Source organism: Colius striatus, chromosome 1 (assembly GCF_028858725.1).
Source record: "Colius striatus isolate bColStr4 chromosome 1, bColStr4.1.hap1, whole genome shotgun sequence".
Classification (NCBI taxonomy): Eukaryota; Metazoa; Chordata; class Aves; order Coliiformes; family Coliidae; genus Colius; species Colius striatus.
This window is the reverse complement of record NC_084759.1, coordinates 190,439,919-190,462,807: the sequence shown is the minus strand read 5'-3', so window position 1 is coordinate 190,462,807 and position 22,889 is coordinate 190,439,919. Positions and strand designations below refer to the sequence as shown.

Here is a 22,889-nt window from a genome sequence, read left to right as displayed (position 1 = left end):
TGTCTTGGTGTCTTCTACAGTATAGTTTCTTGCTCAGCATACAGCATGTTTAAATGAAAAAGTACCAGTTAATATATCACATACAAAAATATGCTGCTTAGCTGATGAAGAATGTAATTTAATATCTGAGTACTTAGTTTTACTCTTTGAAGTACTTAGTTGCAGAGTTTTAAGCTAAAGTTTGAGACAGTTGTTTTATGTGGGGTGAACACTAATGTACAATTGAAATAGCTGAGCTGTCTTACACCTTTAATTACTTTTTTAAAAAAAAATTCAAAACTTTATTATCTGATATTAGAAGAGATGACTTAGTGACGCGTGAAAAGCACAATAAGAATGAAAATTGGGCTGGAAGTACCTTAGATATTTAAAGAACATATTAAAAAAATCCTGAATTGTTTAAAAGGCTTATGAAAATGCTAGAGATCAGTCAGTAATAAGCTACAGAAAAGCTTCCAGAGGGAGAGACAGAACAAGAAAGCTGGATGAGTACTTCCTAAGAGTGTTATTTTTATTTCTGTAGTGGTTGAGCTTGTGACTGTGACATTAGATTTAGAGACTATGAATTCTTTTAGTGAAATAATTGGATGGTTCTGAAATACTAAATGTATCTTGATTTATGAGATCACCCAAACTAGGACAGAAAGAACTTGTTAGTAATTGCCTTTCTATCTCTAATCCATTCTTTTCCCCTGTGGAATAATGAGAATTCTACTTAAAATAGTGAATTTATATCAGACCTGTGTTCATTCCCAAAGAGCCTGAACTGACATCCTCTTTGTGCTTGGTGAACATACCTGTGATAAAAAGTAGTTGGAACCATTCGAAGATGTTTCTTAAAAGCTCTGTTCTGTTTTTGGAGTTATCTTTACTCTCTGACTTGCTTCCATCGCTTCTCCCAAACTGCCATTGTTTTTTTTTTTTGCAGCCTGTCATTTTTGCTTTTTGCAGCTAGTTCAGTTACAGGATGGGAAGTCTTTTGATGAATGTTTAAAGTTTTATTTCAGCTAAGTTTAGATTTCCACAGTTTAGCGGTCTGCATTCTGAGGAAGTCGTTTTTAAGTTCAAGTTACAGCTAATATTGAGAAACAGGATTTGTTTTTTTATATATATATGTTTCTACTTTAAGACAAAACAGCTAATACTCTATCACTGCTTGTTTTACTGTTCCTTGTGAAAGGAGGTGAAGATGCCCACCTTCAATGGTTAGGTTTATCTTCAGCTTTTTTGTTGGTTTAAATCCTGGTATGAGAATACAATGTGAAATGGTAGACTTTGAAAGAGAAGGACAAAAAAGAGGCAAGATAAGAAAGATGAAAAAGAGAAGATAAAAAGTCTTTTTCATTTGTTATCTTTTCATGCCCACCTGTAGAAGAGTTATTGTGTTGTGTTAGCGTTTATAACTTCCTTTTTTGTTCAGAACTGTGGTATCATGAAAAGAAAGAGTGCTCAAAGGCAGGAAATTTGCAGAGGAACACACTATCTAAGTAGTTATAATCTCATTCTTTCAGCAAGTGTTTAGTGAAGGAAGGCCTGAAGACTGCTTTTTCAAGGGGATTAAAGTTCAATATATATTTGTGTTTTATATAAATATGATGAGCTCTGGTTAATTGTTGTGTTTGCTGTAGATATTGTGATACAGAGAGAGAATGTGTTACTCCTTTTTGCCATTTAAAATACTAAAATAAAAAATACTATCTAGATTTTTTTCTATTGAGGCACTAGTTTATGAAATGTAAGCATAAACAGTATCAATGTAGGACATGTAAATGAGCTAACGTGTATAAGATATGCCATTTTTTTTTCTACTGTAGAGAACACATAATTTTCTGTCTGGAAAAACGTTTATCTTCTCAATTAATGGGAATATTTCTCCTTAATTTTTATTTCCGAACTGTTAAAAATTATTCCTCTGCTGAAAATATTGGGGTTTTCTTGTTTATTTTAAAGTCTTAAGGTTGGAGGCGGATAGGAAAGTAATTGTTATTGGTTTTTTTCATACGTTCATATAAAACTTCTTGTTTTAAATTTACTTTTTTTGTCTATGTTAACTAATAATTTTCAGTCTTTCTGTGAGTATGTCTTGTGGATACTCAATAGTTTTTCTATTAGTGGACTTAGTAAAGCACATATTGACTTGAATAATAATTTGCTTCTTTATCTAGACTTTGGGGCACTTTTTTGTTGTCTCCTTGAGCTGCAGAGCTGGCATTTTAATTTGGATTAATTTTGGCAAAGGTATATTAGATATCACCTTAAATACTTATCTAATCTGAGTTACAGTTCATTGCAAGATGTTTTGGATTTTTTTCTTGATGATGATCCGTTTACTTTCAATCCTTTCTTTTTACCTCCATTATATTGAAGCATCTTTACCATTAAAAAACTTATATTACACTAGGCTTAACATGCTTTTACTGAAGGAATTAGTGAAATAAACACAAGGTTATTCTAGCAGTTGTCTTAGTGAGGGGAGTCTAGTAGAGGAAGTGATGGGGACTGAACAGAAAGATGTTTGAGGGGTAGCGTTACCTCCCAATTACTGCCTATGTTTCCTCCATTTTCCACAGGTTATGAGAATTTGCTGTCCATTACTGGGAGAGGATTATGAAACTTATTTCTGAAGTATCTATACTCCTTTTTGTTGGGAGAAATATGCTACTGACATTGAGTAGGGAGTTTCTTCCTTCTTGCAATAGGATACGCTATTCAATAAATCTGCTGTTGCAGTCTGCTGTTTATTTGTTCTTCATTGTTTTGCAAGGCAGTGTTATATCTGAGTTCATTACATAGAGTATTTAAAATATGTTGGATACTTGCTTGTTGACCTTTTAGAAACAAGGTTTTTTTTAATTGTATTCCAATGCAAAGGTGACATTTCTTTAATAGCCAGTAAGTGACTACTGGCACATTGTCTACAGTCCTTCCACCTCTGAGATCATGTGCTTTTATTTTTTAGAGTCTCTGCTGCAGTCCTCTGTTTTTACTTACCAGATTTTCCAGTATCTTAACTAGTCTTTCATTAGCACGATATAATCTCCTTGTCCTACAGTTATTAATATTTCCCCATCTGAAAAAAATTATCCATTAGAAGACACACACTGACATACAGACACCAGTGCAAAGAACACTTGGGTAACACTTTGTCTATAGACAGTGTTTATTAATAGTGATAAAGTCACTGATATGTTAAAATTATTTTATAATATGTAATGCTCATTGGTTGTTTCCAGTTGACAAGGAAGTTCTTTAAGGCAGCATAATCAAATTTGACAACCTGAAGATGTATTTAGGCTTCTGTAATGACATAATGCAAAACTATGAGACAGATAATAGAGCGGTTTTATAATATTACATATTCTTGGTGTTCTCTTACTTTCTATGCTACCTTGCAGTTGTATAATGGAAGAAATTCCTTCTTTGCTGTATTGTACTCCATTTAAGTAGAATCTAACACCTCTCTTTTCTGCAGCTCACCTTCCTTGAGAAGAAATCGGAGGCTGGAAAGATTATCTTTGATTTCCATCTTGATGTACTAAGACACTGAGCTGCTGCAAGGGGGAAGCTGTTCAGAGCATTTTCACTCAGAGCATTCCTAGCTCATGTTAAACTCTCATCTAGGGCTATATAGGAGCTTTGGGAGTTAGCTGTCAAGGCAGCACATTTTATGTTCTTCAAAACAGATTCATTCAGATGCTATCATGGCTTAGGTGGTAAAATTTCAATTCATAATGAAATGCAAATTTCTTTTAACATACTTGTGTGAAAGACTCAGTTTCCATAGATTAGACATCACTGAGGTTCTGTTCTTTTCCAATATTGAGAATTGTGTGGGGTTTTTTGGGGTGCAGGACAGAAATCATTGTTTTCTTTTTGTCCGATTTCCTTCTGATTCCAAATGCTTGCTTGAAAAACAAATCTTCCTTGAAAATTTATAGTCAGCTTTCACTGGTTTTCTAAAAAGTATTTTTCAGGGCTTTTTCTTCTGTCAAAACTGGCAACATATTTTGCTGTTCATGATGCCAACATAGATGTGTTCTGCAGAGTTTGCTCATACATAGCTTGAGGGCTCTCAGAGCGCTTCTGATGATCCTCTTTCAGGTGTGAAATGGTTAGAATGAAGTAATTTATTATATATTAATTCTGGTTAACCAGGCATGATTTTAGATTTTCACAGTCTGCAAGAAATTAAGTATTCATTAACATTTAAAGCCATTAGCTGACACAGTTGAGCAATAAATGATTCATTTAGTCCCTGTTGAAGTAAATGTGCGTTGAAGTTTGTGACTGGAAGATAAGTGGTGGTTGCCTTTGTTTTCAATTATTTTCCTCATCTTGGCTTTATTTATTCTGTGCACTTCATTGACTTGTCTTTCTTTCTCTTTTCATGAAACAGAAGAAGAAGAGGTGGAAAATTTTGATGTTTCCAGTCTGCCTGAAGAAGTGCTGCAGAACATAGAAGCTGACAGTTACTGGTGCATGAGCAAGTTACTTGATGGCATTCAGGTAAATTGATTTTTCCTGTCTGCAAGTAGTCGAGTTAACCGATTAATGTCATGGCTTTGAACTACTTTAAGGTTGTTAAGAAAGATTACAGCTATGAAAAACAGGGCACAAGTAGGTTTTCCCTTGGAGAACTCTGATTGCATGTTTGACATTGTATTAAGAAAGGAAAAGGGGGAAAAAAACCCAATTGTGCAACTTCTTTTCATCAACATAGCTGTGTGTTTCATTGTCATATGGTGTTCTAGAGCAGAGTTGAAATCTCTCATTCTAGAGGCATGTGTGCATCTCAGTCCCCAAGTCTACAAGTAAAATGTTTTCACCCAAGTGTTGAAAAACTGTCTTATGTATTTATTTTTAGGTCACTATTATAGCAACCAATAAACAATTACTGTCTTAATAGTTCCTGAAATTATCTTTGTATTTTTAAAAAAATAATTTAAAACTTAATACTTACACTGTTTCACTGAGGGTTTGAATTTTTGCTCTGTGGAGAAGCTAAAAATGTTGGTACAGTTTTCTGTTCAATGCAGCAAGTTACAGACTAAGAACAATGGAATTATGTCAACATGTTGGCATATAAGTTTTTATAAAGATTAGAGGGATCTACAAGAAGTAGTAAATGCGCATCTGAACATCTTGCATTCAGGTGAGGGAGGGAGGAATCCATCCATCTGCGATTGATTAAGTGGGAATCAAAACAGATTTTGATATTTAGTGTACTAAAACATTGTGCTTCAATGCTGACACAATATAAAGTAGAAACTTAAGCTGACTTAAATTTTATGTCCTTTGTGTTGCAATAAGTATCAACTAATACTTATATAATAACTTTTTCAGATATGTGTCATCTGAGGTGAACATTTTGAATTTTGCTAGAAAGTAAAAATAATCTTTGTAAACTGAGAATATATGCAGTGAAAATAATAGTCATTGTGAATTGCTGTGTTATGATGGGACCAATATTGCCCTTGTTAGAAATGTGAAAGTTTCTGATAGGAGATTATTTCTGTTTCGCACTGGCACTGAAGAGTTGGTTTTAGTGATGTTCGGTAGACAGATGTGGTCAGTCAGAGTTTATTGGCTGCTTTCAGTTAGCTGTTTAGAATATAAATTACTGTTGTAAATATTTAGCAGGTTGCTGGTGCTTCTTGTCTTTTTTACATTCATACCTTCTTTTTCTGAATCTTGTATACTTGTGTAGTGTGGAAGGTCTTTCCTGTGAAATTGTTTTGGTATTATTTTGGTGGTGATAGAGATTGTTACAGGTATAGCAATACTTTGGTTGATTTATTCCTGACATCCTCTCAAAAGATGAGGTGTTACACAAATGTTTCTACTGTACTTATTAGATTCAATCCTTTCAATAGATTCCATCTATCTTTTTCATTTTGAAATGCTTCAGACAAATACTTGAAAATTTGAGGTTTTGTTTCTCCTAGTGGTTTTAATGTAGCAAAGATCCTGGAGAATGAATTTATGTGTGTTGAAAATGTCTGCCCTCCAATCATTAATAAATCATCATAAAATGTGAATAACCAGAAAAATTCCTATGAATTGCTCTGTAAAACTAAATTAATCTTTTCCAAATTCTTTATTTTGATTGCATTTTTGACAGATATTTCTTTCCTTACAGTAATTAATATTTAAAAAAATGCTTTAACGTATTCTTGATTTATGTTTTAACATGAATGTTTCGTTGTACAAGGCATTGTGAATTTAAACTTACAAGAATTCATTTTCACAAAATTACTACAAAGTTGAGTCAACAAACATAAATCTTGAACTTCTTTGAAAGTATTTTAAGTAAATTTCTCCTAGCTAAAGGTTAAATGAGTAGTAGCTCAATGTTTTGTGCAGCAGTGTTGAAAAGTATAGTCATCTTTTCATGTTGATTCCTGTAAAAAAAAAAAAAAGGCTGGTTTGCTTATCTCAACTTCTCAGGATTACTACCTTTTTTATATATTTGACAAAGTGCCAAAATTATGTGAAAATTTATAAGAAAAAAGAGAACTTTAAAGGAAGCAAACCAGGTAAAGAAATGTAAGCCTTTCAGTTGTTTTAACTGTTTCTGGAACATCTTCTGTCACTGTTCTGGGGTTTTCTTGATAAAAAGGAAGTTCAGAAATTACATAATTTCTCCTTAAAATTCTGTTTTCAAGCAAACCCGTCAAGTTCTGATAAGACAACTAATGCAAATAACTGTAATGGAAACAAATTTCATTGATAAAAATTTAAGCCCTCATATAAATGGAATGGTTATCAATTGGATCTATGCATGATTCATTCATCTATCAAAAACAGGCTTGAAAGATTATGCTAGTGGTGTGACTAATGGTGTTACAGTTAATTCAGTGGAACTGCAGAGTGCTGTCAAAAGGAAAGGGTCTGCTAGGGGTTTTTTTTCTCCCATTCTCCTTTTTTTGTTTTCTTCTGTGTTGATATCGCTTTACTTGTCAGATAGAATGGTCATATGTTTGCAGGTTGAGTTTGTTGTGAGAACAAGAAATTAGCTTGTTGAAAGAAATGGAGTAAAACTCACTAAAAGAAAAAGATTGTTTTGCTGAAGGGATGCCATCCAGAGGGACCTTAACAGTCTTGGGCAACTGGGCCCATGTGAACCTCATGAAGTTTAACAAGGCAAAGTGCAAGATCCTGCACCCAATTCTGGTACAGACTGAGGGATGATGGGTTGGGATTAGCCCTGTGGAGATGGGCTTGGGAATATAATCAGATCTAGGTGGGCCTGCTTCTGCAGGGGGGTTGAATTAGATGATCTCTAAAGATCCCTTCCAACCCCTACCTTCTATGATTCTATGATACTTGGTGGATGAAAAATTGAATGTGAGCTGGCAATGTATGCTTGCAGTCCGGAAAGCCAATTGTATCCTGCAGGCTGAGGGAGGCGGTTCTGCCTTGTCCTCTAGTCTGATGAGTCCTCATTGTGGAATATCACACGCAGCTCTGGACTCCCTAGTGCAAGAAAGACATGAACCTGTTAGGATGGGCCCAGAGGAAAGCCATGAATATCATCGGAATGATGGAGCACCTCTCCTATGAGGAAAGGCTGAGAGAAGACTCTGAGGAGACCTTTCAGTACTTAAAAGGGGCTTATAAGAAGGATAAACAGCTGTTATGAGCTGACTCACAGAGGTGAACTACCTGACAACACAACAAACCAAAAAACCACAGGTTGATGATAGAATGATTCAGTAGGGCCAAGGTAGGATTATGACAGCTAAGATAAAAACGTACTTTCACAGCTGTAGATTCTCAGTTTACCGAGCTTGTTGCCAATACGCATTAGAATAGATAATTCACTAAAGTCTCTACGTCTCGTGAAAGTTGCTGCTGATAGTTTCTGAGAATTAATCATTGAATTCTTACTACTCCCTTAGTATTTTCTATGTGATCTACTGTAGATAATGGAATGTCTTTACAACTAGCCAGGAAAAACGGCTTCTCTCTCAAAAAAACACAAAACCAGACAAAATGTGTTGTAAGAGACTCATGTACAACTACAGATACTTTGAGATGTCTGACTAAACCATATAAGGATTTTGGAGAAGTATGTCATGGTGATAACTGCAGTCTAATCTCTGCAGAGTATTTCCAGTAATTTATTCATCAATATAGACCAATATATAAGCCAATTTTGATATTGGCCTACCACTAGTGGATGTTTAAAGAGTGTACTTGGATAATAAGTCGAATCCTGTTGTGAAACTTTTGACTAATATGAGGTAATTTTTTGTGTGTTTGTCTTTCCAATGGAAGTACAGTAATAGAAGTGTAATGAAAGATTGATTGTATTTGTATCGCTTTATTATTCTTAACGGAAAAGCTATCGTGACTTTGCATCTTCTTTCTCAGTTTGTTCTCTCCAGTTCAATGCTCCGAAGTGGCAGCACATACATGTTATCAAAATTAAATTTAAAAAAAAAAATAGGAGATCGTAATTTTGTCATTTTCTAATAAGTCAGTTTACCTTATAATTTGTAGCCGTATGTACGTTTCTTATAGCAGTCCATTTTTTTGTGATGATGTGCTGTAATGATTTTCCTTTTCAGTGTTTCATGACTATGTACTGAAAATAGCTTTTCTCTCAGTCTGTACCTCACAGCAGTTCTTCATATTTGTTTCAGGGAAACAAATGAGAACTTCTAAATTCATGACAACATAGGATAATTCTGTTAGGAAGGGGCCTCTACAGGTTAATCAGTCCAACCTCCTGCTCAAATATGATTACCTCTGAGGTCAGATTGAGTTGCTCAGGGCTTTGTCCAACTGGATCTTGAAACCTCCGAGGATCAAAACTGCACAGTCTCTGGAGGCTAATCTGTTCCAATGCTTGATTGTCTTTGTATTGAAATAGGTTGTTTTTTTTATAGCTAGTATATTTCTGAAACTATTTTGTCTTGCACTTTCAAGTTAATCAAAAGATAAAATATTTCAGATGTCAGTCTACTATGCTTATGATAAAGCTGCCAAGAACTTCTATACAGTAATAACTGTTTAGGAATTTCCAGAAATCCAGATTGTTCGTATTATGCTAATACCTTGTCCAAGTTGTAGCCTGGGATGACAGAACATGGTGGCATTTTTTCTCAAAGCTATGACTATTCCAAGGAAAAACAGTGGATTTCTTGATCAGAATTGTGTTTTAAAACACTTTTTTGTAACAGATTTTAATTTTAGAGTGAAATAGCAAGTTCTATTGTAAAACTGTATATAATTGTAGAGATGACTGCTGGTGATTGCAAATATATTGCTCTGTCTTGCAGAAAGTGAGTTTATTGTTGAATGGAGATTTCTGATAAAAACCCAAAAGCTAGGGATTACTCTTTTTTTTTTTATTGTCATGGGCTTCCATAAAACTATTTCTAAATCATGAATATTTTAAAATATCATTTTTTTCTAGTTTAGATCATAGAATCATCACAGTTGTAAAAGACCTTTCAGGTAGTTATAGAGGATGGTCATGTCTCCTCTCAGCCTCCTCTTCTCTAGGCTAAACATCCTCAGCTCCCTCAGCTGCTCCTTATAAAGTCTGTTCTGTCACCACTGCCACGTACAAGGGAACAGTCACTTCCTTGGCCCTGCTGGCCACACTGTTTCTGATACATGCCAGGACGCCATTTGCCTTCTTGGCCACCTGGGCACACTGCTGGCCCATGTTCAGCTGCCTGTTGATTAACACACCTCCAGGTCCTTTTCTGCAGGACAGCTTTCTAGCCACTCTGCCCCAAGCCTGTAGCATTGCCTGGGGTTGTGGCCCAAATGCAGGGCCCAGAACTTGGCCTTGTTGACTTTGTACACTTGGCCTCAGCCCATTGCTCCAGCCTGTCCAGGTCCCTGTGAAGAGCAGTCCTGTCCTTAAGGAGGTCTATGCACCCACCCAGCTTGGTGTAATCAGCTAATTTACCGAGGGTGCACTCAATCCCCTCATCCTGATCATTGATGTTAAATAAAACAGACCCCAACACTGAGCCCTGGGGAACATCACTGGTAACTGACTGCCAAGAAGATTTAACTCCATTTACCACCAGTCTCTGGCCCTGGCCATCCAGTTTTCCACTTATTTCAGAGGAGGTCCATCCAAGCCATGGGCACTAAGTTTCCCCAGAAGGATGCTGTGGGAGACTGTATCATAGCTGTTATTGAAGTCCAGGAAGACCACATCTCACAGGTTTTCCATCTTCATTGGAAAGTCACAGACATGAGAAATAGGCTCCGCAATGAGGGCAGGAATGTGTGCCTATTCAGGATTCTAGATTGGCTTTCTTTTCTAATGGGAAGTGGACAACTTTAACATCTTCAGTAATCACTTGTGAAATGATATCCCTAAATGGTATTTTTCTGTTGCTTTATCTGCGTATTATGTGTGAGACTCAAATATTCTGAAACATTACCATGGCCACAACCCATTCAAGTGTCTGCTTCTGTTTTATTATGTAATCTGTTGAAGCAAATCCTCCTTTATGGTATTTTAGATTTAGTGTGAAGAAAAGGAAGATTGAAAGAGTCTAGATTTTTATTCTATATGTGGGTTTTACCTTTCTCAATTCAAGAGAATGTTCATACATAGAGTACACAAAAATTAATGTTAAGAATTAATACCAGTAAGAGCAGACTTTTAGAGGGCAAAACACATGCGATATTGTGTCATACTATGTGACTTTTCCTTTTCCAATGGAACTTCAGATCTTCAAAGTCTTGTTTGAAGCTGTTCTTCATAGAGTTCTTTGAAGGCTTTATTACTACCTGAAGAAAAAAAAAAACCAAACATTTTATTGAACAATGCTAGGAAGTTAATTTATTCATTGGGCAATAGAGTTGTTGTAACTACAAGCTATTGGAATGTGATTAACACAATAGTCATGTTAGTCTTGTTCTTTTGATGTGACAGTAATTAAAGCGTGTCTGCTGTAATCTTTTCAAAACTTGAAATAGAATGTAAAAAAAGCAAAGATGCTATGCTTTTCCTGTGTGACTCTCCATAGATTTAGTCTGAGAAGTTAAAGACTGTATCATGGTTGTTGATCATCTGGTCTGAGACAGATTGTTTCAGTGTAGATGCTAAAACTCTTGATGTACCAGAAACTGAGATTAAAACTGTCAGCAGTTTAGGTATATGGAATAAATGAGTCTTCAAACTCATCTACACTGAGATCATCATTAATAATGAGCCTGAGTCATTTAGTGTTAGTTTCTGATTTGCAAGGTTTAAATTGTACACTGATTTTGAAGAATTATAGTTAAAGCTGTTGGTTGTGGTATCACTGTAGAGTAGGCGTATGCCACAACAATAAACTTTATATGAAAATTGCTTCGTTTAGACTAGTGTTTGTCCACAAGTTCTTTTGGAACTCTCTGGAAACTTCTAGTGGCTTGCTTGGTCACTGAAAGAAGTATTCTTCCCCTTCAGTTTGAGAAGATGAATGCATCCCTAGGATACTGTGCCTCAGGATACCTAGTAAGAATTTCATTTGTTAAATTTACTCAGCTTGAAATGTATCTATGATTACATCCTTATGAGGGTCTCTGACAATCAGGAAACAAGGTCAGTGCTAAAAAATGCTTTGTTACAAAAGCAATGAAATGGGGTGGATTTATAGATTTTGAAAATTATTTCAAGGGGTTTCAGGAGAGCACAGACAATTGATATGCACATCAGGAAAGTCTGTAGAAAATGTAAAAGGAAATAGAATAATTGGTTAAAGAACAATATAGCAGCACGAATCTGTCAGCTTTTCAAAGGAATTGGTGTACAGTTGAATTACATTTCCAAAATGCATTTTGGTGAAGTCCTTTACCAGAAGTTCATAAAGAAGGCAGGCATCTGTGGTAGAAGCATTCCCTATTATCATTTAGGGAGGAGCAGGGTTTGTAGAAGAAATCCTTGAAAGAGATAACATTACTTTACTACTTTTATAAACCTAAAATGAGCTTGTGCCTGGCATGCTGTATGCTGTTTTATTCCCTTCCACCCATGCCATTTTGAAATGACGGATTGAAAGTTAATAATAATAATGGAGCAGGGTAAGCGTGATCAAAGGTGTGAAAAAATTTCTGGGTGATGGATTACGTTCTTCAGCTCGGATGACTTAGCTAAGTGGAGAAATGTAATAGAAGTCTTTAAAATTATAAGCAGCATACAGAAGATGAATAGGGAGTAGTTGCTTCCCATCTCTCCTTATGCTAGACCTAGATAGTATCTCTTAGTACTTCTGAGTGATAGGCCTAAAAAAAGCGTGGCTGAAAAACTAAGCTGCAGGGCTACTTGTCAAAGGATGAAAAGCATTTTATGTAGCTTTGGAACCTGAATAGTTTGAAGTTTGGTTGAAGAAAAATCTTTAAGCAGCTTTAATTGCCAAGATAGCACCTTGAGTTAGAGAGTCAGTGCTGCAAACTGGAAACTGAAAGAATGCTGCAAGCATATCACTGCAGGCTTATTTTGTTCTTGTCATCCCCTGTAGTCATTTGCTTCTCTCTGCTCTTAAAGGAGGAAAAACAAGGTGATTGTTTTGTTTGGCTCAAGAGCCAATTTTAAGTTTGTAACAATAAGCCTTTGTAGAGACTTAGGTAATAGAAAATTGAGGGCATCAGTAGGCTTTATCCTGAAGGCTGTAGTTATTCTTCAGGACAGGTGTCTGCAGAGGCACTTAAGGAATCTGTGTCTCTTTGGAAGCCAATAATGCAGTTTTCTAGCCTGTCATCGAGAGTAAAATTTTCAGGAAGAGAACAAATCTACTTGTAATCTGTTCTGAATACTTCTATAGAAATTATTATTTCATGTGTTTCAGATGAAATATACTATGCTGTCAGTATGCTTCAGAATAAAATCTTTTTATTGCTACTTGAACAGTTTCTGTAATTTATAATACATCCTCTTGTGTAAAACTGAGGTGTGATTGCGTAGCCCAGTAGAAGACTTAGTCTTTCATTCTTATGTATCTTATTATAACACAAGAATCAGTACTTACTTTTTACTAAGAGGTTGCTTTTTCCCTCCTGCTATGTAGAAATAATTATGATACTGTTTTTCATGTAGAAAATTTTGGACTGTAATGCTTTGTATATCTCTTTCCTTCTGCATAGGAATTTAAAGTTTTCAAAAGTCAGGCTTAGTAATTACAAAGGTTGAAAGATCTTTTCTTTTAAAGACAATATCTTGGAGTGATTATGTAACAGGTTATTGAATATGTGCAAGCAGCACACTCCATAACACTTGAGTACTTGTTATTTTGCATGCACGCTCTCTCTGATGCTGTGTTTGAGGTTGAATTTATATTATAATCTCCAGGTTCAAGAGAAAATTTGGGTGAACTGTGATTACCACTGATAGTGTTAATATCCATGTTGGTTGTCATCATCTAAGTGTCGTGCCTCCTTCTTGCTTGCCCTCACCTTTTTGCAGAACTGAGAGCAAGGCGACCCAAGATTTTAAATGGGAGTTTGCTCAGATGATTCACAAGTGAGTGAATGAAGTACCTAAATGAGTTTTAAAAAAAAATTGACATATAACTTCAGAAGGCTTTTTTAATTTCAATTGTCTTTTGTACATAGGATACTATACTTGAAAATACTGAAGTTGATGTATAGGAATTCTTAAACATCAGTAAAGAAAATAGATGTCTTGTTATGCTGTGTACAGTTTGCATCATGTAGCCTTTATATTTAAAAGTTGTGATCTGGTTGATAAAACCTTATTAAAAACAAACAATACACGATGACTATGTGTCAAAGCTTTTCACTTGCTTCTGTAAATGGTTCTGATATTTTCATCACTACATTGTTGGTGAACTGTCTGTGTAACCTGAGAAGATGAGAAGCACTGTGCCTGTATTTATGCTTGCCTGCAGTCATTGTTGTCAAGTTATTGACAGAGTTATTTCTTTTTAATTTGACTGGCTCTATTTCTCCTTCTGTGATGACATAACAGGTTATTTTGCTTTCCTCTTCAGATTTCTTCTCTTAAAATTATCTTGTTATTTAAAGAAAAACATAGGAGACTTTGTTTAGCTAAAGCCTGCAAGCTATTTCAAAATAGAAAGCAATCCTGATAACGATAACTGTAATAAAGGTCATATGTGCAATATACTTAGTACAGTAAGGTTCTGTATCATTCATAGAATCACAGAATGGTAGGGGTTGTAAGGGACTTCTCAAGATCATCTAGTCCAACCCTCTGCTCAAGCAGGTCCACCTACATTAGGTCACACAGGAACACATCCAGATGGGTTTTGAAAACCTCCATAGAAAGAGAATCCACACCCTCCCTGGGCAGTCTATGCCAGGACTCCCTCACCCTCACAGTAAAGAAGTTTTCCCTTATGCTTAAGTGGAACTTTTTATGTTCCAAATTTTGTCTGTTATCCCTTGTCCTATCACTGGACATCACTGAAAGAAAGTGTCACCTCATCCTCTTGACATACACCTTTTAAATAGAATCATAGAATGGTAGGGGTTGGAAGGGACCTTTAGAGATCATCTAGTCCAACCCCCCTGCAGAAGCAGGGTCACCTAGATCAGGTCGCATAGGAATGTGTCCAGGCGGGTCTTGAAGACCTCCAAGGAAGGAGCCTCCACAATCCCTCTGGGCAGCCTGTGCCAGGGCTCCCTCACCCTCACAGTGAAATAGTTTTTTCTTATGTTTAAGTGGAACTTTTTTTGTTCCAGCTTCATCCCATTACCCCTTGTCCTGTTGCTAGCTACCTGTAAATACTTGTAAGTACTAATGAGGTCCCCCCTTAGTCTCCTCTTCTCCAGGCTGAACAGTCTCAGATCCCACAGCAATTCAGAGGGCATTATTTTCCCAAGGTTCCTGAGTTACAGAGTTGCAAACATTTCATTTTCTTACCCTGGGAAACAATTTTCAATAGTCTGAAATTCCTTCTCTATATATTTTTCAATAATATAAATCAGTGCAGGAGGGCAAAGGATCTAGAATGTTGAAATTTCTGTTATGCAGATAAGAAAAGTTCCATTTTGAAATCCGAAAATATTTCTATAGGAGTAAGGTGGAAAAAATAATATAGTATGTTCTCATTTGTGTGTGAGTATATAAACTATACATAGATCTGTTTCTTTATACACACAAAGGATATATATTACTTATACTAACAAATGTATTATGTATGTTTAATAATATACATGTTATCTTATTTATATGCAATAGTATTTGGTTCCTCCGATGTATGCTTTCAGCAGTGGTTGTACTTACACACCAAATGGAATTCACAAATGCTATTTGCATTCCTTTTTCTCCGTGTAATTGAAATAATTGGAAAAGTCTGAAAGAAGGATTTTCATATTTTTTGTGGACTCATTGTTATGGATGACCCATACTGTTTTGGAAGTGATTTAGACTAACAGGGCGATACATTGAATTTACTGAATATTTTCTTTGGAAGTATGTTTAACTTAAAAAGCATTTATATTCTTTTTAGCACTCCATCATAAGTTAGTAATATTTTGAGCAGTTGTCTGTTGGTAGTATGGCTACCTCTCACTTTCTCAGTGTTTCCACACAGAAGCTTACTCTAGGACTTAGTTTTCAAAGTAAACACCTTTCCAAGTTATATCTTACTGTCAGCATTCAGAGTAGAGACAGTAGAATGAATGGGAGTTTATACACAGCGGTTAAACATGCTTTTGGAAACTGTGATCTCTCTCTCCCCACAATCCAACCCCTCTCCCATCTTTCTCTCCCTCTTGTTCTTTTTTTTGGTGAGTATGGTAGGATAGTCCTTGTTAAATTTATTCAGTAAATTTTTTCTCTATGTTAACTTTCTAATCAAGTTTCTTCTGTGTGGAATTTCTCTAGCCTTAAAAGTTTTACCTGTGGTGTTTTTTTTTTTCATGTTTAATGAAGGCTGTAATTGAAATATTTTCTTTTATAAGGATTACTTTTTGAGAAGTCCTGCCAGACGTAGTTGCAATTGAAGGGCAGTGAGGTGCTTATACTAGCCTCTACAGAGTAAGTACAGACTGCTAACACAAGGATTTGAGACTGAAGCAAGTTTTGAGCCCTGGTGACATTATAAAGTCTTAACCTTCTGTGTTGTAAGGTGAAACTAATTATGTTTTGGAGTCTGAACTAGATGTTATAACCATTCAGCTGTAAAGTAGGTTAGCATAGTTCACTGAAAGTATGTTGGAATCCATCTGAGTGGAACATCAAGGAATTTAGATATTGCACACCAGTACATGAATTTTTTATGTTTATCATGAATTCTGTTGTGTACTCATGCATACGTTGTCATATGTGAATACGTGGTAGAAAGTATCAAGAACGCTGGTGCTGAAGCAAATGCTGAAGCTTTGTTGGTTCAAGGCAATCCTGTTCTCAGTTATTTATGATTTTTTCAGAGTTTGTCTTTCGCATAATATTGATGGTCAAAGTTACATAAGGGATAAATGAAGACATGTAATAGAAATTTGCAGGGTGAGTAATGAAATGTTCCTGTGAGGACCCACAAGTGTGAGAAAGAATAGGTAGGAGATTGGGTGCTGGAACTCTTTCTTTCTGAAAAAATTAGCAGAGAACTTGTATTGCATTTATGTGGCAAGGTAACAGAGGACCTGCAGGGGTGTCTTCTGTGAGAAGAGGTAGATGTTGGACAGAATTAGTCCCAGAGAGCTCCAAGATGGACTTTGTTACTAGCCAAAGTTGAGCCCAGTGACAATCGTGGTGGGTGTCTCTGTGCTAACAAGTTTAAGAAAGGGTAAAACCCACTACACAGCAACTGTGAGAGAGGAATGAGGAAAAAGTTAGAGAAACAATGCAGCAGGCACCAGAATCAGTGAAGAATGAGGGAGAGGAGGTGCTCCAGTAGCAGAGATTCCCCTGGAGCCTGTGGTGCAGCCTATGGTGAGGCAGGCCCTTGCCCCTGTGCCTATGGAGGTCCATGGTGGAGTAGAGATTCACCTGCAGCCTGGGGAGAACCCCATGGCAGAGCAGATGGAGATGCCTTGATGAAAGCTGCAGCCATGGAGAGGAGCCCATGCAGGAACAGTCTGTCTGGCAGGACATATGATCCATGAGGAGTGGCAGAGATGAAGTGTTATGAATTGACCACAACCCTCATTCCCCGTCCCTGTGCACTTCTTAGTGGGTAGGAGGCAGAAGAGATGGGAGTGAAATTGAGTCAAGTTTCAAAGTTAGTATTGCCAATTAAATTGTACAATAGAGGAATTAAAATTTTATCTGCTATTCTTCTGTATTGTCCTGAGCAATCATTAATGAATTTAATGATATGCTTTTTAACTGTGTTCCTAGCTTTGTCTGCCACCTATGAACAAAAAAGAAGCAAGAATGGTAGTTAACAGAATACTTTTTATTGTTTACAAAGTCCCACTCACGATTTCACAAACTCTGGAAAGTCAATTACAAGTGTCATAGGAGGGAATATATACAGCATAATTAGAAGTTAGGACTAGGGAAGCCAGCAAAGACGTTTCAAGTTAGATTAGTCAGCAAGAGTAGAAGAGTGACTCCCAGCTGTGTTCATTTGCAGCTGAAATAATGAACAGAAAAATAAATGAATGTGCAAAAGATCAAATGCAGTGAAGAGCAAATTTATCGATTTTTAAATCCAAGATGGCAGTTTTGGTTGCATTTCCAGGTGTGCACAGAGTAAATAATGCCTTGAGAAAGAAAACAATTTCAGATTGCATTTGGGAGTTGCACTACCTGGGGAGAGACTAATGATTGAAGTGGTAGTGTTTTAGCTCTGTGTTGTCTTTCAGTGTTAAATATGTAAAGGTACTTTTACAGAGAACCCATTAGAGATGAAATAATTGAGTACCATATTGCTGTACTTTGACTAGAAATGCCAGTTAACTTTCTTGAAATAAATAGAACAGCACATAAATATTTGGAAAAAAGAAAACCCTGAATACAGTTTTTGTTGGTAGAGTAGGTTCTGAAAAAAAGGTAATCTACTATTTCCTAAAGATGCTGTATCCTCAATGTGATATATGACTAATACGAGGGTGTGCCAGACATAGAAAAAGTACTGTCTCAGTGCATGGGATACTTTCTCTGTGTCTGAAGTATGATTATGGTGGATTTGAATTCTGTGTGACATTCTGTTCTTTCGATTTTAATGCTTTATTGCAGTACTGAGGATGCTCATGTTCTACTTGAGGGACAACTTCTGGGTTTCATACTTTATGGCAGTTTTATGGAATGTTATGATAATTTTCACTACAATTTCTTAAAACAACCCAAAATTTAAGAAAAAACTCATATAAATATAGTCAAGGAAGTTATTGCATTTTTTTATTAAACAGAAATATGTCTCAAGATAAAAATGAATGAATATTCATCCCTATTATTCTAAGGCTGGGTGAAATTTGGAAGCAAGTCAGAAAAACATTCCAGCATCAGTGAATTTTTTTTAGGATGGTTTGTTAGATAGTTGCTCAGTTCCCTAATTGATTTTCATAAAGGAATTATTTAAACAATAAAAATTGAGATGAAAAACCTTTTACCCTAATTTTCTGTGTAGGTAGGGGTTACATAAAAACGTTTTACGTAGCAACTTTCTTTTAAAATATATATATTGATGAATTTATTTTCTTAAATATTTCTATATAAAGAACATACCAAAACAAGTTGAGTGGAGAGATTGTCAATCAAATGTTCAGAATATTGCTGTGTAATTAAATAATACTTTACTCAAATGTCTGACTACTTTTGAGTTGAAGTGGAGCTAATCTTTCTCATGATTTCAAACTCTAGTCTAGATTGTAGAGCTGCAATCCAAAACTAAAAAATATCCAGTTAGAGTTAATACAGTCTATCAAATATGTGCAAATGCCCTGCCATTTTAGCTATATAGCTTGTGTGTTAGATTTTGATTCACGATATTAACTGTAATCTTGGGTTCACAAGAGTCATGACTCCATTGAAATAGACTTTTGATTTCTTATGCTGCTGGAAGGTATTGTTCTGAACTTCTGAAGATGAAATTCTTATCCTGTCACTCATTATGGTCAGCATTTTCATATTTCCTATATTATTTATGATAGAACTGTAAATTCACGAGAAAAAAAAAAGTCACTTTAAAAAAAGGTCTATCGTGGCACATTTGAGCACTGGAGATGACAACCTTTTAAAGCTACTTGGACTTCTGCAATAAAACCATAACTTCAGGGGCACTATATCAGCAAGTAGAGAACAAATGATGCAGTAGTAGGTGTACAGTGTACTGTTAGAGATCAGGACTCAAAGTAAGACTATACAGTATGATGATTTGCTACTTAACTGTAGAAGCAGATCTAGGAAATGTATAAGCAAATCACCTTCAGAAAACAGAAAAAGACGTGCATTGAGATGAGTAATTGAATGGCAAGAAACTTTTTTTTTTTAACATATATGATCTTTTCTTCAGGATAACTACACGTTTGCACAGCCAGGAATTCAGAAGAAAGTGAAAATGTTGGAAGAACTTGTTAGTCGGATTGATGGTAAGTCTTAAAAGATAATATAATTTCTAACTGGTGTTTCACTGAAAGTATTTCCTTAAAATTGTTGCAGGAAGACAAACCAACGTGACTGCGGTTCTACAATGGTGCGGTAACAGTGCCTTCCTCAGATGAGGTGTCATAATCAATTTGTGGCACGCTGGCCTCTGCAAGATCAATGTTGTGTATCATTTAAAAGAAAGCCACTAGAGCATGAGCCACTTTCATTACTTTTTATTAAGGCAATATAATCAGAATTCAGTGGCGATTCCTTCGCGGCAGAGTAATGACCACATACAAAAGGCAGCCAGTATTCATTTCACATTAAGTGCAATGATTGTTGTAATTCGGGCAAGTCACTGTGGTTGTTTATGGTTGTCCTTCGGCACTATGTTTTGTGCCTTTGTGCATCATTTTGCTATCTGGAAGGCCTGAATAATTTCTCTGTGGAATCCAATTAATTATGAACTCTGGAAATAACATCTTTAATATTATAGATAAATTACAGTATGTGCAGGGGTAGTTTTAGATTATGCTTTCATGTTTTAGCAGGGCACTTTGAAATATTTCTTACCTTCATCCTTAAAATAATTCCCTTTGTGAAATGCTGACTGTCATATTGCTAGAACAGAGTTTAATTAAATGAAATGTAAGAGATAATGCTTGCCCATTCTAAACATACTCTCTTGGTAGTTTGTTAAATTAACGAACAGAGTATTAACAAAATGCTGTGAAGCAGAACCAGGCATATATTTGCGACACTAGCCTGTCAATGATGAGATAGAAAAAATATTTCTTGTGTAGCTTAATATTTGATAATCGTCTTGGAAAGATTAATTCCATCTTCTCATTACACATACTGTGAGATTTTTTTGCGCCTGTGCTTACTGTAGCAGATTTTGGGTTGGCCTGCACAGATTTATGTCCTGGTATTTGATAAAACTCTTTATGCTCTTTTAGGATGTAAGAGTGTTTTTAATGATTAAAAACAAAGGGCAGGAGAACAATGTTTATGGAATATCATACTTTAAACATAAACATTTTTGCCATAGATAAATCTTTTTGTTTAAAATGTAGATGACTACGAGAAATTACAAGGGAATAATTCTGTATATGGGGTAGCAAAATATATATATTAAATATATTTTAAATGCAGTGTTATTTTGCTACTTCAGAAATAATCTAGCTGCTTGCAGCGTGACTTTTTATATGTCCTTTTAATGTTTATATCAATATTGATGTTTACATTTCAATTATAGAGGCAAACGATTATATATTAAATGAAGTGTATAATTTTAATGCCTATAAATAAACTTCCTTATATATATATAAACAAATTATTTCACCAAGTTTTAAAAATGAAAAATATCATTCTGTTAATCAACATATTGTTTAGTTTAATAAAAATTTTCGCTATAATAAAACGTGGTTTTTGTTTAGTTTCTAGGAAAAAAAGAAATGCTGAAGGCTTATTTGTACCTTAGGGAGACAGTTAACTTTTCTCAATAGTTATATTTGGGAAGCATTATTTTTAATGCTTCACACTTAAATATTTTTTAAAAACAAACAAAAAAATTGTAACAAATACAAGTATTTTCTTAAACTGTCTTTTACCAGCCTTTGTAACTGAAAGTAAATTGTGAGTTCCTGATTTTTGTTTGATTTAAAATAATTTTGAGAGGTCTTTATTTAATAGGACATTGTTGAAGTAGTGCTACATCAAAACCTAATTGTTTCTTTATCTTCTTTCTACGATTCTACAATTTTATGATTCTATGATCTTTCAAAGTGCAAATCTAATTTTTAAAATGTTTCTCAATCTAATTTATATAATATTTAGTTAAGGGAGCAACCAATACAATGTATGTTTTACATTGGGCTATACATTATGGCCTCTTGTCAACTCTGATTGAGGAGTACAGGGGAAACTTAGACTGTGTAGAGTCTTGCCCTGTCCAGTAACGTCAGGGATGGAGAATCTGCAAACTCTTTAAGGGTTTGACTACCATCATTGTGATTTCATTAGATTTTTTTGTTTATGGAACTGCTATCCACTGCCTTTTATTTGTTTGTGCCTCTGAGAAGAATCTAGCTCCATCTTCTCTATACCCTGCCATTAGATATTTACAGGTGTTCATAGGCTTATCTTTTTAAGGCTGAGCAAACCCATTTCTGTCAGCCTCATTTCATATATAAAATGAGACTATTCCATCCCTAATACAGGTTGTTTGCCTCTCCCGAACTTCAGGAGGTTCCTCTCAGCCGTTCCTTCAGCCTGCCAAAGTTCCTCCGAATAATAGCCTTGATTTTCAACATAAAAATCACTCCTCCCAATATGGTATCATTCCGAGTCTCCACTCTATGCTATCATTAGTTGTTAATAAAGGTGTTACACAGTATTGACCCCTCAGGAATGCCACTATTAATTAGCGGTCAAATGGACGTTGTACTGCTGATCACAACTCTTATAATACAGTGATCTAGTTAAAAGTTTTGGATAGGAAAAGATAAGCATTTTTCAATATTCTTAGGGATGTTTCTTTTTTTCTAGAAGACTGTCTACACAGTTACTGTCTTTTGCCAGAAAAATATACCAAAGTATGTGTAAGATTAACATTTTAGTTGTTATATAGAAAATATTTGATGTTACTGCGGTCATTCCATGAACTTTTGGGTGCCTTAGTAAGGGATTGTGACCTGGTTGGGTTTTCTTTTTGATGAAATCATACCATAGTTTGATTAAATTATACGCAATTTTGCTTTACTCTTCTCCATTTCTTTTGCTTTTGTCTTTTTGTACTGAGTCCGTTTAACTGTAGCTGAAGGCTAATGTGAATTCAGTAATTTTGTTTATAAAAAAGAAATCTCATGATCTATATTTACAGTAAATACCCTAAGTGTTAATTAAGGTTATTATGGAAGAAAATATTCTTGTTGTGACTGTGTTACATTATTTTCTTGATGCTGGGTAGCTGCACGGTGAAGAGAATCTTAACATCCTAAGTATCTGTGTGAGTGGATGAAGCTTGTACAGCTTGTTTGCTTACAGTAATGTATATCAGGATATGAAAGTGAAGTGTGCCCTTTGGAGAGTGTTAATATATTATGTTAGTTATTCAAGCAACCTTCGTTAACCCAGCCTTATGGATCACAACTCTCAAAGTAACTCTCCTTGTGTGTACACTGCAGAACATTGCAGTAGTCTTCAAACAGCCAAGCTACTCTGTTAATCATAATCTCAGTCTGCGTAAACTCCAGAAAATAATTTTGATGAGCTATGTTTAATGGAGTTTTTGAGTTCATTAACTGAACATTGTCATACATAAGATGGAATGTTAAGATAAAACATTATTCAATCTTACTTATTTCTTTGTCATCTTCATTGGAATTTTTTGCCTTTTTTTTGAAAA

At 35.4% G+C, this 22,889-nt stretch overlaps 1 protein-coding gene across 2 annotated transcripts in view; it reads left to right on the top strand.

The window, feature by feature from the left end:
* TBC1D22A (TBC1 domain family member 22A) overlaps window positions 1-22,889 on the top strand; it is a 175,131-nt gene that overhangs the window by 63,764 nt on the left and 88,478 nt on the right. For both annotated transcript variants that reach the window (XM_062018451.1, XM_062018444.1), the window contains exons 9-10: window positions 4,397-4,506; window positions 19,407-19,482. In XM_062018451.1, the coding sequence (XP_061874435.1) occupies window positions 4,397-4,506; window positions 19,407-19,482 (186 nt within the window). The remainder of the gene's footprint in view (window positions 1-4,396; window positions 4,507-19,406; window positions 19,483-22,889) is intronic.